At 36.4% G+C, this 15,531-nt stretch overlaps 1 protein-coding gene across 3 annotated transcripts in view; it reads left to right on the top strand.

Moving 5' to 3' along the window:
* The window catches only part of LRP2 (LDL receptor related protein 2), a 115,068-nt gene that overhangs the window by 40,220 nt on the left and 59,317 nt on the right, over positions 1-15,531 (top strand). For all 3 annotated transcript variants that reach the window (XM_086896715.1, XM_086896716.1, XM_086896718.1), the window contains 14 exons: positions 913-1,116; positions 1,990-2,182; positions 3,319-3,444; positions 3,747-3,877; positions 4,631-4,768; positions 5,659-5,940; positions 7,127-7,366; positions 8,010-8,129; positions 8,519-8,635; positions 9,778-10,155; positions 11,025-11,273; positions 13,461-13,672; positions 14,124-14,308; positions 15,182-15,410. In XM_086896715.1, coding sequence (XP_086752841.1) covers positions 913-1,116; positions 1,990-2,182; positions 3,319-3,444; positions 3,747-3,877; positions 4,631-4,768; positions 5,659-5,940; positions 7,127-7,366; positions 8,010-8,129; positions 8,519-8,635; positions 9,778-10,155; positions 11,025-11,273; positions 13,461-13,672; positions 14,124-14,308; positions 15,182-15,410 — 2,804 coding nt within the window. The remainder of the gene's footprint in view (positions 1-912; positions 1,117-1,989; positions 2,183-3,318; positions 3,445-3,746; positions 3,878-4,630; positions 4,769-5,658; positions 5,941-7,126; positions 7,367-8,009; positions 8,130-8,518; positions 8,636-9,777; positions 10,156-11,024; positions 11,274-13,460; positions 13,673-14,123; positions 14,309-15,181; positions 15,411-15,531) is intronic.

The raw sequence follows: 15,531 nt of genomic DNA on the forward strand, positions 1-15,531 counted from the left end.
AAGAAAATGCCTTACAATTGTTTGAAATAATGCTACTCCATTGGCTCTAGAACTGTTTCTAGAACGTTTTTCCTCACATCAGTAGCTTCCATATACTGAGGACTTTGTCTTTTCATCACAACTCTTTTTGACAGCTTTACATGCAGTCATTTCTGCTGATGTTCAATTCAAGGCACAACTTAAACTCACTTCCTTTAATGAGGATTTTGAGTGAAATATGGAATATGTGTAGACAGCTGTATGACTGAGCTCTTAATCCTGATATCAAGCATGAATGATTGCTAATATGTGGGTATTACATTATTTTGAACATATAAGCCTGCTTTCTTGTGCAGTAGTGTGCAGATTAGGTTGGTCTTCTCCCTTTGAACACATGGCAAGAATAAGAGATTCAGGTTTGGAGCTGTATGTTTCCATCAGCAATCTTCTGCTTCCTACTTGAGCACAGAATTATCACATTTACTGTGACTGTCTACTGACAGAGTATGTAATATATTATGTCTATAATTTTAGTATTTGGCCATTCATTTATCTGGCTATGCCAGGTATTGTCTAGTTTTATGGTGATTCTACCAAGCCTGTGAGTTATTTTTTTATAGGTGATTATAAAGAGAAGAGTAGAGAAGATGATTTCTGCCTCCGTAGGTATAATGTTTACTTTAGAAGTGTATTAGGACCACGGAAATGATGAAAGAGGAATACTTGACCACATCACCTAATATTCTGGATTGTGTTTTGTTTTTCTTCTTCAGTTTTCAAGTCTTGTCAGTATTTAAATGCCTATTTTTTAATTCTTCTTTTTTTCTACTTCCAGGCTATTAGTGTTGTCAAAATAAAACAAAGCTTTTCTTAATGCTTAGGTATCTCCCCTTGTGAATAAGTCAAGTCTGTGTCTGATTTTTCCTTTCACAGCTGTGCGGCAGTTTCTGCTGTTTTCATCCCAGATGGCAGTGCGGGGAATCCCATTCAATCTCTCCACCCAGGAAGATGTGATCATACCTGTAACAGGGAGCCCTTCATACTTTGTTGGAATTGACTTCTGTGCTCAGGATGACACAATTTTTTTTTCAGACACAAGTAAAGACATGATCTATAAACAGAAGACTGATGGTTCAGGTGAGAATCATGCTTGGGAATTGTAGAGTAATTATGGTAAGGAGATTGTAATATATATTTTTCTATAAAAAATCATGAAAAGTCACATTGTGAGATATACAGATAAATCTCAATGTAACCCCAGTAACCTGGAAAATGTTTCTCAAAAATGTTTATACAAAGCACTTTAAGCTTGTTGAATTCTCTTGTTTTACAAACTTGCTGAATGTATATGGGAAGGAACTATTTGTAGTAGTTCTCACAACTAGTATTTGCCCACACCAGTCTGTTTACACAGACAAGTATGCCTTTCAGCAGTATGAAACTGTGTTTCTATTTTAATTTCCCTATCTGGAGAGCAGGATGTTTGCCTATGTAATACAGAAAAAGAAGACTAACTTTGTGAGATTTTTGGAAATCCTATTTATTAGCGTAAAGAATGTTTATCTCCAATTTATAATGATGATCAAAGGTCAGCACATAGTCTTCTGTGTTTGCTTGCTGCCTTGGGTCAGGTTAATTGTAGACTGCAGCTGACCATTACTATTCAAAGAGTAGGTAAAGTCTGTCTGTTGTGCAAGATGTTGTTATTGCGCTGACCTTATTGACCTTCATTTGTAAAACTCTCAGTGTAAACTTAGCGACAGATTTTTCTCTGACCTTTGGCTAGTCTTTATTTCCCCTCTTTTGCAGCTGTGCTCCTGGACATACACCTTCTTTGTCTACAACAAAGGTCACTCCTCCCTCCCCTTGATTATTGGTCTTTATATTAAGTAGCACAGAGATAGCATTTTATCCAGGGGGAACCACAAGTTTTGTCAATAGAATACTGCACCCATGTTATTTCCCCTGTTCCTAAACATTTGCAATCATTATATGTGTCATAAATTCTAGGAAGAGAAATCTTGACTGCTAATAGAGTGGAAAGTGTTGAAGATTTGGCTTTTGACTGGATCTCAAAGAACCTCTACTGGACAGATCCTCGATACAGGAGCATTAGTGTGATGAGGCTGGCAGATAAATCCAGGAGAGCTATTGTTCAGAATTTAAATAATCCTCGCTCAATAGTGGTTCATCCTGTTATTGGGTAAGGTTAGGTTCTCATTTTAAACTATATGTACAAGTTTATGGTTTAAACAGAACTGGTGAGATTAGACTTACATCTGATTCTGAATTTTTGTTCTTTTCGAAATACCATCTTTTTTCAGTTGTCTTGTCTTTATTATGTTTGTTTTATTCCACCCTAGGATTCAGCATCCAGAGGAAAAGGCATGGTGATAGAGATTTCAAAAGACAGAAGACTCAAAAGAACTCTCTTTAAAAGCACCATGGTTTTTCCTTTTTACTCTTGTTCATTGATAAAAAGGCAAAAGAATGTGGTTTCTTTGTATCACTAAGAAAGCTATTTCTCATTGTTGGAAGACAAAGTTTGCCAAATTGCTTTAAATATACTTTCAATTCCCAGACTGCTAGCATTGGTTCTGTGGTTTTATCTCTCTGAATTTCTTTATTTGAACCATATTGGACACTATTGTCTGTTTTCGATACAGACCTTACAATATGTGACTCTGTACACAAAATAAAGCCCTCCTTTTCTTTGATGGAAATGCTTCCTTTCAAATTCCACACTCTGTGCTCTTTGCCAATGCCAAGACAGTGCTTCTTTCACAGCATAGTTTGGCTTTGTAATGCTGTACTGCTGAATTTCTTGATTCTTGGATATTGATTTTTCATGAGTAATGAAATACACTATTTTGAAAGTAATCTCATAAGAATAATGTTGAACCTGGATATCCTTGGATATCCCAGCATTTTTTTTTTGTTTTCTGCTTTATAAAATTATTTAACATTAACTTCAACTCTTTGACTGTAAGTATAAGTCAAATGAACAGGAGAAGATTCTTTTTAGTATTCATGCTGGAAGATACATTTTTGATTGATTCTATTTCTGTCAGTAATCACATGAGAACCCTAACAATTTTAACCAAGTTATGGATATTTTATATCTAAAGGGCCAAAATACTTCCAAAGATTGTGGTAGTAGTATATAGGATAAATATTAATTATCACTGCCAGCTGAGGAGAGAGACAACATGAAATGGTATTTTTTAAATTCATTTGAAAGATGATACAAGAAAAATGTTAATGCTGTTTCAAATGTTTGCTCTGTTTAATCACGTTATATAATTTAGCTTATGTGTCTTCTGACATTTGTCCTTTCAGGTATATATTCTGGACAGATTGGTTCCGTCCAGCAAAAATCATGAGGGCCTGGAGTGATGGATCCCATGCCTTGCCGATTGTAAATACAACACTAGGCTGGCCAAATGGCCTTGCCATTGACTGGAGGTAAGGGCAACACAGAAGACAGAGAAGCTTTTTTTGAGCAAGCATGTTTCTTCCTTTAAACTGTTAGATACCAAAAATATAGGAATTATGTCAGAGATTGCATTTACTGGCACTCTTTTTTATCTTTCAATTTTTATCTTTCAATTGGTTGAAAAGCCTTAAAATGTAATGTTTTCTCAGAATCCCTCCCCACACACCCCAATAGCTTCTTTTAGGTTAAAGATTATTATTTAATAAAATGCTAGTGTTTCCTAATGGACATAATGTCACTTAAAAAGATAATACACTTTCATTATTTCTAGTTCTCTGAGGTTGTACTGGGTGGATGCTTTTTTTGATAAAATTGAGCACAGCACCTTTGATGGGTTGGACAGACGGACTCTTGAACATATTACTCAGATGACTCACCCATTTGGCCTTACTATTTTTGGAGGTAAGTCTGGCACTGAAAAATATTGTCTATTATTATCACAGATTTTTCTTTTCATATGGTGATCCTGTGAGTTGGTGAGATAAAATGACAGAGATATTGTAATACTGGTTTTCCAAAAAAAAGACTCTTGAAAATTTCTACTAAAAATATGTATTTAGTACTTTTTGCTTCTTTCTAGAACTGGTTTTATGTATATTTGTTTGTAAATAATTTTAGAGAGGTTGGGTAATTCATGTAGTGCAAAAAGTCAGAGATGCTGTACTAATTATAGCTTCCAAGGTGAGCTATTCATGCTGAACTGACAAAGTGAATCACTTCCAGGGATGGTGAACATTTCAGGATTTTGAATTACTATATATGAAGTTTATTATTGAATTTATGTTGTGTCTGAAGAAAGATGTCAGTATATGACCCTTTTTGATCATGTATAAAAATATCTTCAAAAATACTCTAAAATTTTCTGTGAAGTAGTCTTAATGAATGACTTAAAATTGCCTTGGAATTTGAAATTCTAGTTGGGTTTGTTACATGTCAATTTTAGCAAAATTTGAGAAGACTTTCCTAAGTTATGTCTGCCTGTGACTGAAGGCTCACTTTGACAGCATTATAAGTGGTGAAGATACTTTTGTCTTTTTCATGAAAAAATTATGGAAAATGGTTAACTTTTCATGAAAAGTCTTGTAGGGTTTTTTTATGATGCTTGTTCTTTTATGTCATATTTCCATATAATGTGTTAAATATTTTTCAAAACAGGTTATGCCTATTTCACTGATTGGAGACTTGGTGGAATAGTTCGAGTGAGGAAGTCTGATGGAGGAGAAATGACTATTATCAGGAGAGGGATTAGTAACATTATGCATGTTAAAGCATACGATGCTCATTCCCAAATAGGTGAGCCCCTTTCTTGTACAGAGGGAAGATGTGAAATGGGAATAAGAGACAAAAATGTCAGGACAGCAGATTTCCAGTTTCAATTCTGGAAATAAATGACTTCACTGAATCATAACTGACATACACGGAAGGCAGCACAGGCACTTGCAATCCCACATTGTATATTTCACTGGCTTGTGACTCGATGCAATTTCACTCTACCCCTTCTCTAATTGTACTTAACAACCAAGCAAAATGAAATTATGATTCCATTGTGTTTTGTGTAATTGTGTCACCAACTACAACTTCATATTACTCCTTTTCTGGTAAAAGCTTTAGTTAAACTAAATTATTGATTTTGAGGAATTGGGTAAATGTTTATTAATCAAATTACAATTCTTCAAGTAACTACTGTGTTACTTGAAAAATCACTATTTTTCTTATTTCCTAAATTCTATGTGACTCTATGATCTAAGCCAAGGACTTGGTATTGTAGTTAATTTTGTCAAACAGCCAATGAACTCATCAAACATATGATTAAACCTAAGGCTCACTGACTACTTGGTATCCAACAACTGCATCTGATCTCGCACTCTTGGTTCGACAGAGGTTCTCATTTGTGGTAGCGTACTTATTTCCAGACAGTTGCTGAAAATTATCAGGAAATTGGATGAAATTTAGTAGTATGTTTTCAGCTTCCATGAACGTTTGTGTCAAGGAAGAGTATATGGAATGCAACACTTTTTTTTATGTTACTGCTACTATAGCTTTTGATGAACTTGACCTTGTTTTGCAGTGTATGCAAAATCAGGACTTGCTACCGCACTCTTTTTACAGTTATTATGCACTTTTAATAGTTTCCAAGATGTTATCTGTAGTGTGTACGCTGATCTTCTCTATCACTTTTTAAGGCTCTAACTACTGTAATAGAGGAACAAATCCCAATGGAGACTGCAGCCATTTCTGCTTCCCAGTACCAAACTTTCAGAGAGTTTGTGGGTGTCCTTATGGTATGAAGCTGGCTCCAAATCAACTGACATGTGTTGAAGATCCATCCAATGAGCCACCCACTTTGCAGTGTGGCTCTTACTCATTTTCCTGTGGTAATGGAAGATGTGTACCTCAATACTATCAGTGTGATGGTGTTGATGATTGCCATGACAACAGTGATGAACAAAACTGTGGTTCTTTAAGTAAGTAATCCCTGTAATCTGCAGTTAGTGTTACTTGTTTACAGTTCAGAAAATTTAATGAGTTGGTACGGCTTCATTGGAATAAACTCCAATTTTTTAGGGTTGCATCTGTGAATAAATCCTGAAATCTTCCTGTGAGATTAGTTACTTTGGAAAGTATATCATAGTAATACAGGATTCAATACCAGCCACCTAAACAATGTGTGAAAATATTCATATCTCGCTATTCTCAAAATTTAATTCACAGAGTAACAAAAATTTATTTTATAAAGAAAAAAGTTGTCTTTATCCTTAATTCTGTGTAAATTTTGAAAGATATTGGAATATCAATAGCTTGCCTTATTTGGGTGCATGGAGAGGAGGAAGCCATCCTAGTGAAGATGAAGACACTTAAAAAATAGCACCATAAGAAAGTAACAAAACCATGTACATTGCCTAACCTTCCTCTAAGATTAAAGCAGCACCTTTTATTTCACATAACATCAGAATAAAATATGTAGTTTTAATAATATTTGGGCAATGCTGATCTATTTGTTACATCTGGATTTTATCAGTCAAGTAAATTAAAAGCACTTTGGTTAATTTCCTAGTTTTACAGTAAAGTGTCTCACACAAAATGATTTGTTGTTCAAGTAAATTGAGAGAATAGTGGGGTAATCATGGTTGATAAGGCATTGAAGAGAGGTTAATATACTGAAGATATCAAAGATGTTTTTATAACATGTCTGGTGCTTCTTCAGAGTTAATTCTTTTAAAACACAAACAAGAAAATAGGACATAGTAGTAAAATATTCTCCATAATGAAAAGGACTAACTAGTATGACTGAGTTATAAACTGTTTGTTATTAATGGGACATTTTAGAATAACTAGAATATCTTTTGGGGAAGCAAATGCTTATGAGAAGTTGCTTTTCTTGTTGTTTAGATTGTTAGGGAGTGCTTAACAGTTTAATTTTTTATTGCTTCCTGCAGTTTAAAAAAGTTTGTAAGTATTCTCTTCAGTTGTACTGCATGTTGCATAACAGACATTTTAATTCTAAGCAATGTGCACTTTAGAATTTGATGTATATTTTAGGCATTGTAGTGTAATTGTAATGAATGTACTGATAACTGCTGCAGAAAAGGCAAGTTTTGGGGATCTTTTTATAAAGACCTTTTTTTTTTTTTTCTTTTTTTTTAAATTTAGACAATACTTGTGCTTCTTCAGCGTTTACCTGTGCCAGCGGGCAGTGTATTCCGGGTCGCTGGCATTGTGATAAACATAATGACTGTTTTGATGGCAGTGATGAATTGCATTGTCCTACACAAGAACCCTCTTCATGCCCTGCGACCCAGTTCACCTGTGATAATAGAAGATGCATTCCAAGAATCTGGTTATGTGATACTGATAATGACTGTGGTGATGGCTCAGATGAAAAAAACTGCAGTGAGTATCATGACTATCTGTTGTTTTATAGTCAACTGTGCATATCTGCATAGATATATCTGTTGGTATAAGGATGATAAATGAAATTGGGAAAAAAGGACTGGTATCTAAGTTAGACTTATATTTTGTGGTCCTTAAGATGTGGAAAACTTGCCTAATTTGAAGTTACAGGGCCAAGTAGAATGCTGAGAGATAAAAAAAAAAATAAAAAGGGGCAAATGCGATAATTGTAATCATGGTGCTGCATAATGTCATCCACTGCAATTAACAAAAAGCAGTTAGAGCTGAGATGGGCTAAACTTGTACTTCATGAGTGATCTCAGTAATGGGTAGTGGTGGTCAGCTAACCTAGGCTGGAAGTTTTTACCAGAAGTAATATACTTTCTTTTGAGTATGTATACTTATACATATACTGTCTTTTGAGTTATTTACCACTATGTGGTAAATTTTGTTTAATTTCCATGAGCCCAAGCCTACATAAAAATAAAAATTACCTGATATTGATTTATTAGTGCTTGTAATTTATATGATTGCTAGTTGCTGCATTATATGCTGCAAGTTAGGCATAATTTTCTACTTTCTCAGCAATATGCTGATTTCAAAAGACAAGAAACACTTTTGCATTTATTGTCATTCTTAAAAGCTTTCACAGGTACTTGTGAACCCAGGCAATTCCAGTGTCCAGACCATCGCTGTATTGATCCGTTTTATGTCTGTGATGGGGACAAAGACTGTATAGATGGTGCTGATGAGCATGACTGCAGTAAGTATAACTTTGTTGAATGCTGCTTTATTGTTTCCTCATCCTTGCTCCCAAAGGAGTCTTTGGTGACCTTGTATTACCAGCTCCAAGACAGAAGAATGCATAATAAAGCTATCCATAAATTAACCCTGATTGTGATGCTTTTGATCTCTGGGCTGGTTGTGGAGGGCTGAAATCAGTTTCCTCTGTTTTCTGTAAATTACTAAGTCACTGCATTTTCTGTATCTCAGGGAAGTTATGGTCTTCAGTGGAATTGATACCATATCAGACTTAAGCACCTGTAGGGTAAATCTGATGCAGTCTAACTCTGTCAAATAAACAAACAAATAAATAAATAAATAAAATTTAATAAATAAATAAATAACATTCAATATTTTTACATTTTATAGTATATAACTGCAGTGCCACAGAGTTTAAATGTCTAAGTGGAGACCAGTGTATCAGCACCTACTACCACTGTGATGGTGTTTTTGACTGTAATGATCACTCAGATGAAGCTGATTGCCGTAAGTATATTGATGCTGAAAGAAAGACTTCAGTTATTAAGTTATGCTTCTGGAAATTTCCTTTAATCTGCCATGTCAAATACTGTTCTTGAAATCTTAATATTCTTTTCAGGGAAACTTGTCTTTACATCATTTTCCTGAGCAGGAATTTCAAACACAGGTTCCAGCACAAGAATATCATAGAATTATAGAATGTCTTGGGTTGGAAGGAACCATACATAATCTAGTTTCAACCCCCCTGCCATGGGCAAGGACACCTTTCACTAGATCAATTTGCTCAAAGCCCCATCCCACCTGGTGCTGAACACTTCCAGGGATATTGCATCCACAACTTCTCTGGAAAACCTGTTCCAATGCCTCACCATTCTCACAGTAAAGAATTTATTCCTAATGTCTAATCTAAACTTGTTTTCTTTCTCTTTGAAGCCATTCCTCTTTGTCCTGTAACTACATGCCCTTGTAAAAATTTTCTCCCCATCGTTCAGTACTTGAAAGGAGCCTATGAGAAAGGCCACAATTAGGTCACCCCTAAGCTTTCTGTTTTTTAAGGCTGAACAATTTCAATTCTTTTAGTCTTTTCTTGTAGAAGAGGTGCTCCATTCCTGTAATCATCTTGGCGTAGACTAAGCAGATTGTGCTGGCAAGAGTAGATGGTCCAAGCAAAGAGGAGAGTTGCATTCCTTTTGGCTATGACATTTTGTTTTACTTGGCATTTCAGTCTCAGGATTTTAAAGTAAAATTAAGTCTATTAATCTAAAAAAACTGGTATTCATGAGAGTTAAACTTCTTTTTTGAATAATTTTTTACACTTAAATTACTTTAAAAGGTACAACACAGGGTGGTGAAAGAGAAACTGATTTTCTGTAGCTTCGGACAGGTACATAGATATAAATATGTGCTTGCTCAAAGTATAAAAATATTTGAATTGCCTTGTTGACCACAATTTAAAGTAGGAGTTAAATTGCTCACATTTTGCAATGTCATGTAGATTGAGTGACTGTGATTCTGTGGCTTGATCTAAAAGCAACATGGTTCTTTATAACACTGTAACTAGTAATATAACTGATGAACCAAACATAGTGGTTTTGCTTCTCTATCTAAGATTGAGACAGTTTCTGAACTGTTAAATGTCACTGTTCTAGCTACAAGACCACCAGGAATGTGCCACCAGAATGAATTCCAGTGTCAGTCAGATGGCAGTTGTGTTCCTGATAACTGGGAATGTGATGGCCATCTTGATTGTGCAGATGGCTCAGATGAACACCATAGATGTCCTGCCAGAACGTGTCCTCCATCGCTTTTCCGCTGTGATAATGGCAACTGTGTGTACCGAGCATGGATCTGTGATGGTGATAACGACTGCAGGGATATGAGTGATGAGAGAGATTGTCCGACTCAACCTTTCCGGTGCCCCAGCTGGCAGTGGCAGTGTCCAGGTCACAGTATCTGTGTGAATCTCAGCAAAGTATGTGATAATTCTGCTGATTGTCCTAATGGAGCTGATGAATCTCCATTGTGCAGTAAGTTACTGTTCAACATCTACTATAAACTATGTTATGTCTTCAGAAAGAAATAGAATATTCAGCATGCTCTATTTAATGTCACAGTGTTTCTAGCAGAAATGCAAGCACAGTGTAAGTTGAGCTTAAATTTCTAAGTGGAACTTGCTTTCAGGTAAAAGGCACTACAATGATGAATGAGGAATTCATTTTCTATGTCTGGTCTTGTGCTCTGAATTCCGGTGTGACTTTCACTGACTCTAGATTTTTATATAACTACATGGGAATGAACTTTGTGTTCCTGAACACATTTACTAAAGTATAGTATGCTTGAAATTCAGATGACATGTGATTCAGTCCTTAATATTCTCTTTTAAATTTTTAACTTCAAGAATCATGATTAAAATCAAGAAATTAATGTGTAGCCATAATTTGTATTTATATTGATTATGAATTGATTAAAATATAATCTTTTTCTTTCCTTCTTTCCTCCTTCTCTTTAATCAATGCACATTGTCAGATGAACCCCAGCCAGGTATGATTATAAACTATTTTAAATTATTATTTATACAACTTTAGGTTTGGAGTGGTAGAGTAAATTTTTGTAAATTTCTAGCTATTTTTGAAGAAGTTCTTGTATGTACTTAGCCTTCTGTTTGGCATTAATTTGATGCGATTCAGTACATGCAATGTTGTTACCTGCCTTTATGTGCACTGTGTATGTTGTATTTTGCATAAGGACCACAGCCCATTCTCACATTGCATAGCTGATGATTCTGCAGTCATTTTAGCAGCAGTCTTAGGCTAATAATGCAATTGCAAAGACTTAAACTTATCATAGGAAGCCTTTGTTGACTATTTGCTTATCTCTTTCCCCAACCCAACTTCAGATCAGGAAAGCTGCTCTGACAATAATGCTGGCTGCACTCATGAATGTATTCAAGGACCTTTTGGAGCTCAGTGTACCTGTCCTATTGGATACCAGCTTGCAAATGACTCCAAGACCTGTGAAGATATTAATGAATGTGACCCTCCAGGCTTTTGTAGTCAGCACTGTTACAATGAGAGAGGGTCTTTTAGGTGTTATTGCGATGAAGGATACATTCTAGAAGCCAACGGGAGGACTTGTAAAGCAGCAGGTGAGAAACATTGATGTCAGTCTGAAGAATGACAGCAATATCTGAAAACTATCCAGCTTTGTGTCTCAGTTTGAAACACAGGTGTCTGCCACGGAAGGTGGGAACCTCCCTTGGAGTGGAAAATATGACCTCTTTCTCTCTGAATTATCATTGTAACGTTGAAATTAAGGGGCTTTCAGGCAAAGATATGGAAAAGGAATAAGAATTCTTTATTAATGTATCTATAGATATGTCTATGTGTAACAAGACAACCAACCAAACCAGAAACCCACGGTGAGCGCCTTGTCCCGGCTGCAGGCGCTTGCCCTTGGTGTGGTTACAGTCACGGCCGGCAGGGGACGCTGCGATGGTTCCCTTGGGCCTGCAGGGGGCGCTGTGGCGCGAGCTCGGCCGCGTCTCCCTCACGGGGTAATGGCGGGCGGGCTGGATGGGAAATGGGCTGCAGCAGGAACCTCCGAGCGGAGGCTGCAACGGCAGGGACAAGCACACTCCAGAGTAGCAATCAAAATGTATCAGAAACCCCACAGCTGTAGCAGGAGCGGAGGGGATTTCCACAGGCTGGGGTGCAGGGTTAGAGTGTAGCAAAAAACCCAGAGCAGTGCCAGAAAAATGGCGGGGCTGGGCAGCAGCAGCCCAGCTCCTGAATGCATCCAGGAAATGGTCCTTTGGAGGGGGCTTGGGGTCCTGGGTTTTCCCCTGAGGCACTCAGGTGGATGATGAGGTAGGGTGTTAATAAAGTCCCAGTCCAACAGCTGCTCTTAACAAGCAGAGGCTCACCCACAGTAAGGAAGAAGCAGTACAGGGCAAAGCGGTGGCAGTGGCAACAGCTTCTCAGACCATCTTCCTCTGACCATCCTCCTCCAATGCTGACAGCAAGAGCAAGAAGAGCCGAGTCCAGCCCCTCGCCCCCCAGCCAAAATCTTGTGGTATTGCTGCCTTTCCCAAGATAATGCCTCTCAGCCAGCTGCACTCATCCCCCTTCTCCTTGGCCTTTTGTCTTTTGTCTTTCTCAAGTACCAGTCATTATTGTCTCTTAGCAATATATGGGAGAAAATTCCCTGAGAGAAAGTAACAAAAGGAAAAATCCTAACCCCCAACACTTTGCCATTATGAATTGTTTTCTTCATAAAGAGTGGATGTAAATGGCCACCTAGAGCTGTTCATGGCAGATGACCTTGAGAATTCAAACTGTCAGCTGAGGGGTTATTTAGAAGCTAATATATCATTGAAATAATATATTTTAATGAATGCTGTTATTTTTAGCCTGCAATGGTCAAAAATAATGTTTTGAAGAAAACCAGTGTCAGAGACTTGTAAACCATAGGCCAAAATTAACTGTTCATAAAGTTCAGTGCTTACGAAGTATTTAAATTCCAGCCTTTCATAAGATTTACCTGGTACCCATGCTGTACCTTTCTCATTTGTAAAGAGCAAACATCACTGATACAGCCTAGGCTCCAGTTGTCCTCTGTCTCATATAGTACACTGACAGGGCAGAGAAGCCATATACCCAGTGGAATTTGTCTCTATAGGTTTCCTGCTTTATGGATACATTCAGGTAGTGGAAGATATTTGCATTTTCCTGCACATAAGCTTGGCCATTATTAATAGGGAGTTTATTGTACTTTACTGTCTTTGTGGTTGCTACTCTTCAGTTTTTTTCAGCATCTTATCTGTGCGACCTAATTACAGCAACCTATGGCTTTCCTGTTATCTATTTCTCCTCCCTAGTTCCCACATGGTCTAAAGGGGGGAAAAAGAGAATGTTACAAAAGGTTACAAAGGAGGGAGGCCAGAGTAAATTAATTGGAAGTACCAAAAACTTTGGGAGTTGAAACAGGAGTCAGAGATGAAAGGGGTTTATGGAGAAATGAGAGTTGGATGTCAGCAGCAAACGGGTTACACAATGGGAAATAGGACCTAAGGTCCAGATAGGAGCCTGGAAGGGAAGTCTATAGGAAGAGTTATGGAGAAAAGGCAAGGTAGATTTAAAAGTCAGGATGGACAGACTGGATATGATACTGTATCTTGGCCTGAGAATTGATTTGAATTTCTCCTTTCAATATGTGTATCTAGATACTAGAGTTTTGATGCTATAAAGTCATGTTAAATTACTCAGTATTTATTTTTCTCCCAGTTACTGCTGAGTAACTCATTGGTTTATTTTAATTTATATTCCTCTCACAGAATCTGGGAATCTTCTTTTGCTGGTGGCAAGTCGTAACCAAATCGTTGTGGATAACATCACTTCTCAGTCACACAGTATTTATTCTCTGGTTCGGGATGGGACAAATATTGTGGCTATTGATTTTGATTCCATCACAGATCGTATCTTTTGGTCTGATACAACACAGGATAAAATTTGGAGTGCTTATAAAAATGGGACTGACAGAAAAATAGTAAGTTTTGCTGAGTAAATTTTCTTGTCTTTTATGGAGAGAAAATGAAGATGCTGTATCTTCAGTTTACAAAGAGGAAGAGAGAAATCCAAATATAGTAAGAAGAGAGATAACAAAGTGAAACAACTTTGAAGATGCTTAGCTAGCATTTCACATAGTTTGAAATAGGAAACGGATTGCTTTCAGGAAGCCCATTTTTAAATGTGAAAATAAAAGCTGATTTTCCTATTAGTAAATTCTTCTTCAATAGACCTGCTGAAGTTAGTAGGAGTGTTTGGGTTTATGCTTTGCCATAATTTTGAATATGTATATTGTGATTCATTCTGCTTAATAGATATAAAAGATATTGGAAACTTGATTCATCATTTTCCATACCTATAGAAATGAAAAGGGTAAAATTTAATATAATCTTTTTTTCCTCCCCACAACCTGCTTTTTTGTTATTAAACAGGTGTTTGACAGTGGTGTCACTGTGACTGAAAGTATAGCGGTAGATTGGGTGGGTCGTAACCTTTACTGGACAGACTTTGTTCTGGAAACTATTGAAGTCTCCAACATGGATGGGAGCCACAGGACGGTGCTGATTAGTGAAAATATAACAAACCCAAGAGGACTAGTGTTAGATCCCAGAATTGAGTAAGATTTTTCAAATATTTTTTATAAAGATATTTATTTTATGATGTCACTAATAGAATTTGAGACATGCCCAAATTGTATTGGAATTGTAAACGACAAGTGGAAGAGAACTTTTAACAATTTAGTGTGTTTGCAGAGTTGATTAATGTTTCAAATCATGAGGTAATTATTGGTGATAAGTTGCTCTGTTTCAGTGTAACAAGATTTTTTTTATGTATAAAGGGTTTTTCTACATTTGCTTCCTACTTAATAAGTATTAATTCAAAATTATGATGTATCACTTCATTTGGTGGTATGCCACAAGCTTATATGTGATTTCATGTCATATGCCTACCTTCATAGCTTCAAGTCTAAAATAATTATCTAGATTTTATTGTTATCACAAAAGTACCTTCCCATTTCAGACAGCAAGTGGTATAGAGTTGATGTGACGATTTGAACTACTCATATATAAATTTTTACTCTTTTTTTGAGAACTTCAATGCCTTGAACTCTGTTTACTGCCAGTTTCAGTGCTGTTAACATTATCAATGCATACCTGTTAGAGTATAAACCTATATTAAATTATTATGTAGCAACTGGAGAATGAGATTATAATCAACATTAAAAACCAGTGACAACAGTAGCTTCTATATGCTTGTATTATCAACCAATAGAAACAGCAGTAGGAGTATTAAAAGAATTTTTATAACAGAGTTTACTCTAATACCTTAGGTATGCATATTGCTAAAATAAATTATTTCAGTATCATTGTGTAGGACTGTTCTTGGAAAGATTGTGTCTATTTTTTGGCTAATGACTCTTTATGTAATGTTTCTCAATAGGCAGCTAGTTTTTTTTCCCAGACTGCTAACCACAGGTTACTTTTTTCAGTGCTCATGTAATGTTCTGGACGGACTGGGGCCAAAACCCTCGAATTGAAAAAGCCAGCATGGATGGCAAAATGCGCTCAGTGATTATTAATAATAAAATCTACTGGCCCAATGGACTTTCCATTGATTATCCAAATAAACTTCTCTATTTTGCTGATGCTTATCTTGATTATATTGATTTCTGTGATTACAATGGAAACAATAGACGACAGGTGGTTGCAAGTGATCTGGTAAGACATTAATAAGGAGTTGTTGTTTTCCCATGTCCCTGCTGATAGTACTTAAAAATATATTATTGTCATAGACTTGGGTGTTTTGTTCTTCAAAATTCTTGAGTGAAGCAGATGTGAA

The sequence above is a fragment of the Cyanistes caeruleus genome, chromosome 7, assembly GCF_971803275.1.
Source record: "Cyanistes caeruleus chromosome 7, bCyaCae1.hap1.1, whole genome shotgun sequence".
Classification (NCBI taxonomy): Eukaryota; Metazoa; Chordata; class Aves; order Passeriformes; family Paridae; genus Cyanistes; species Cyanistes caeruleus.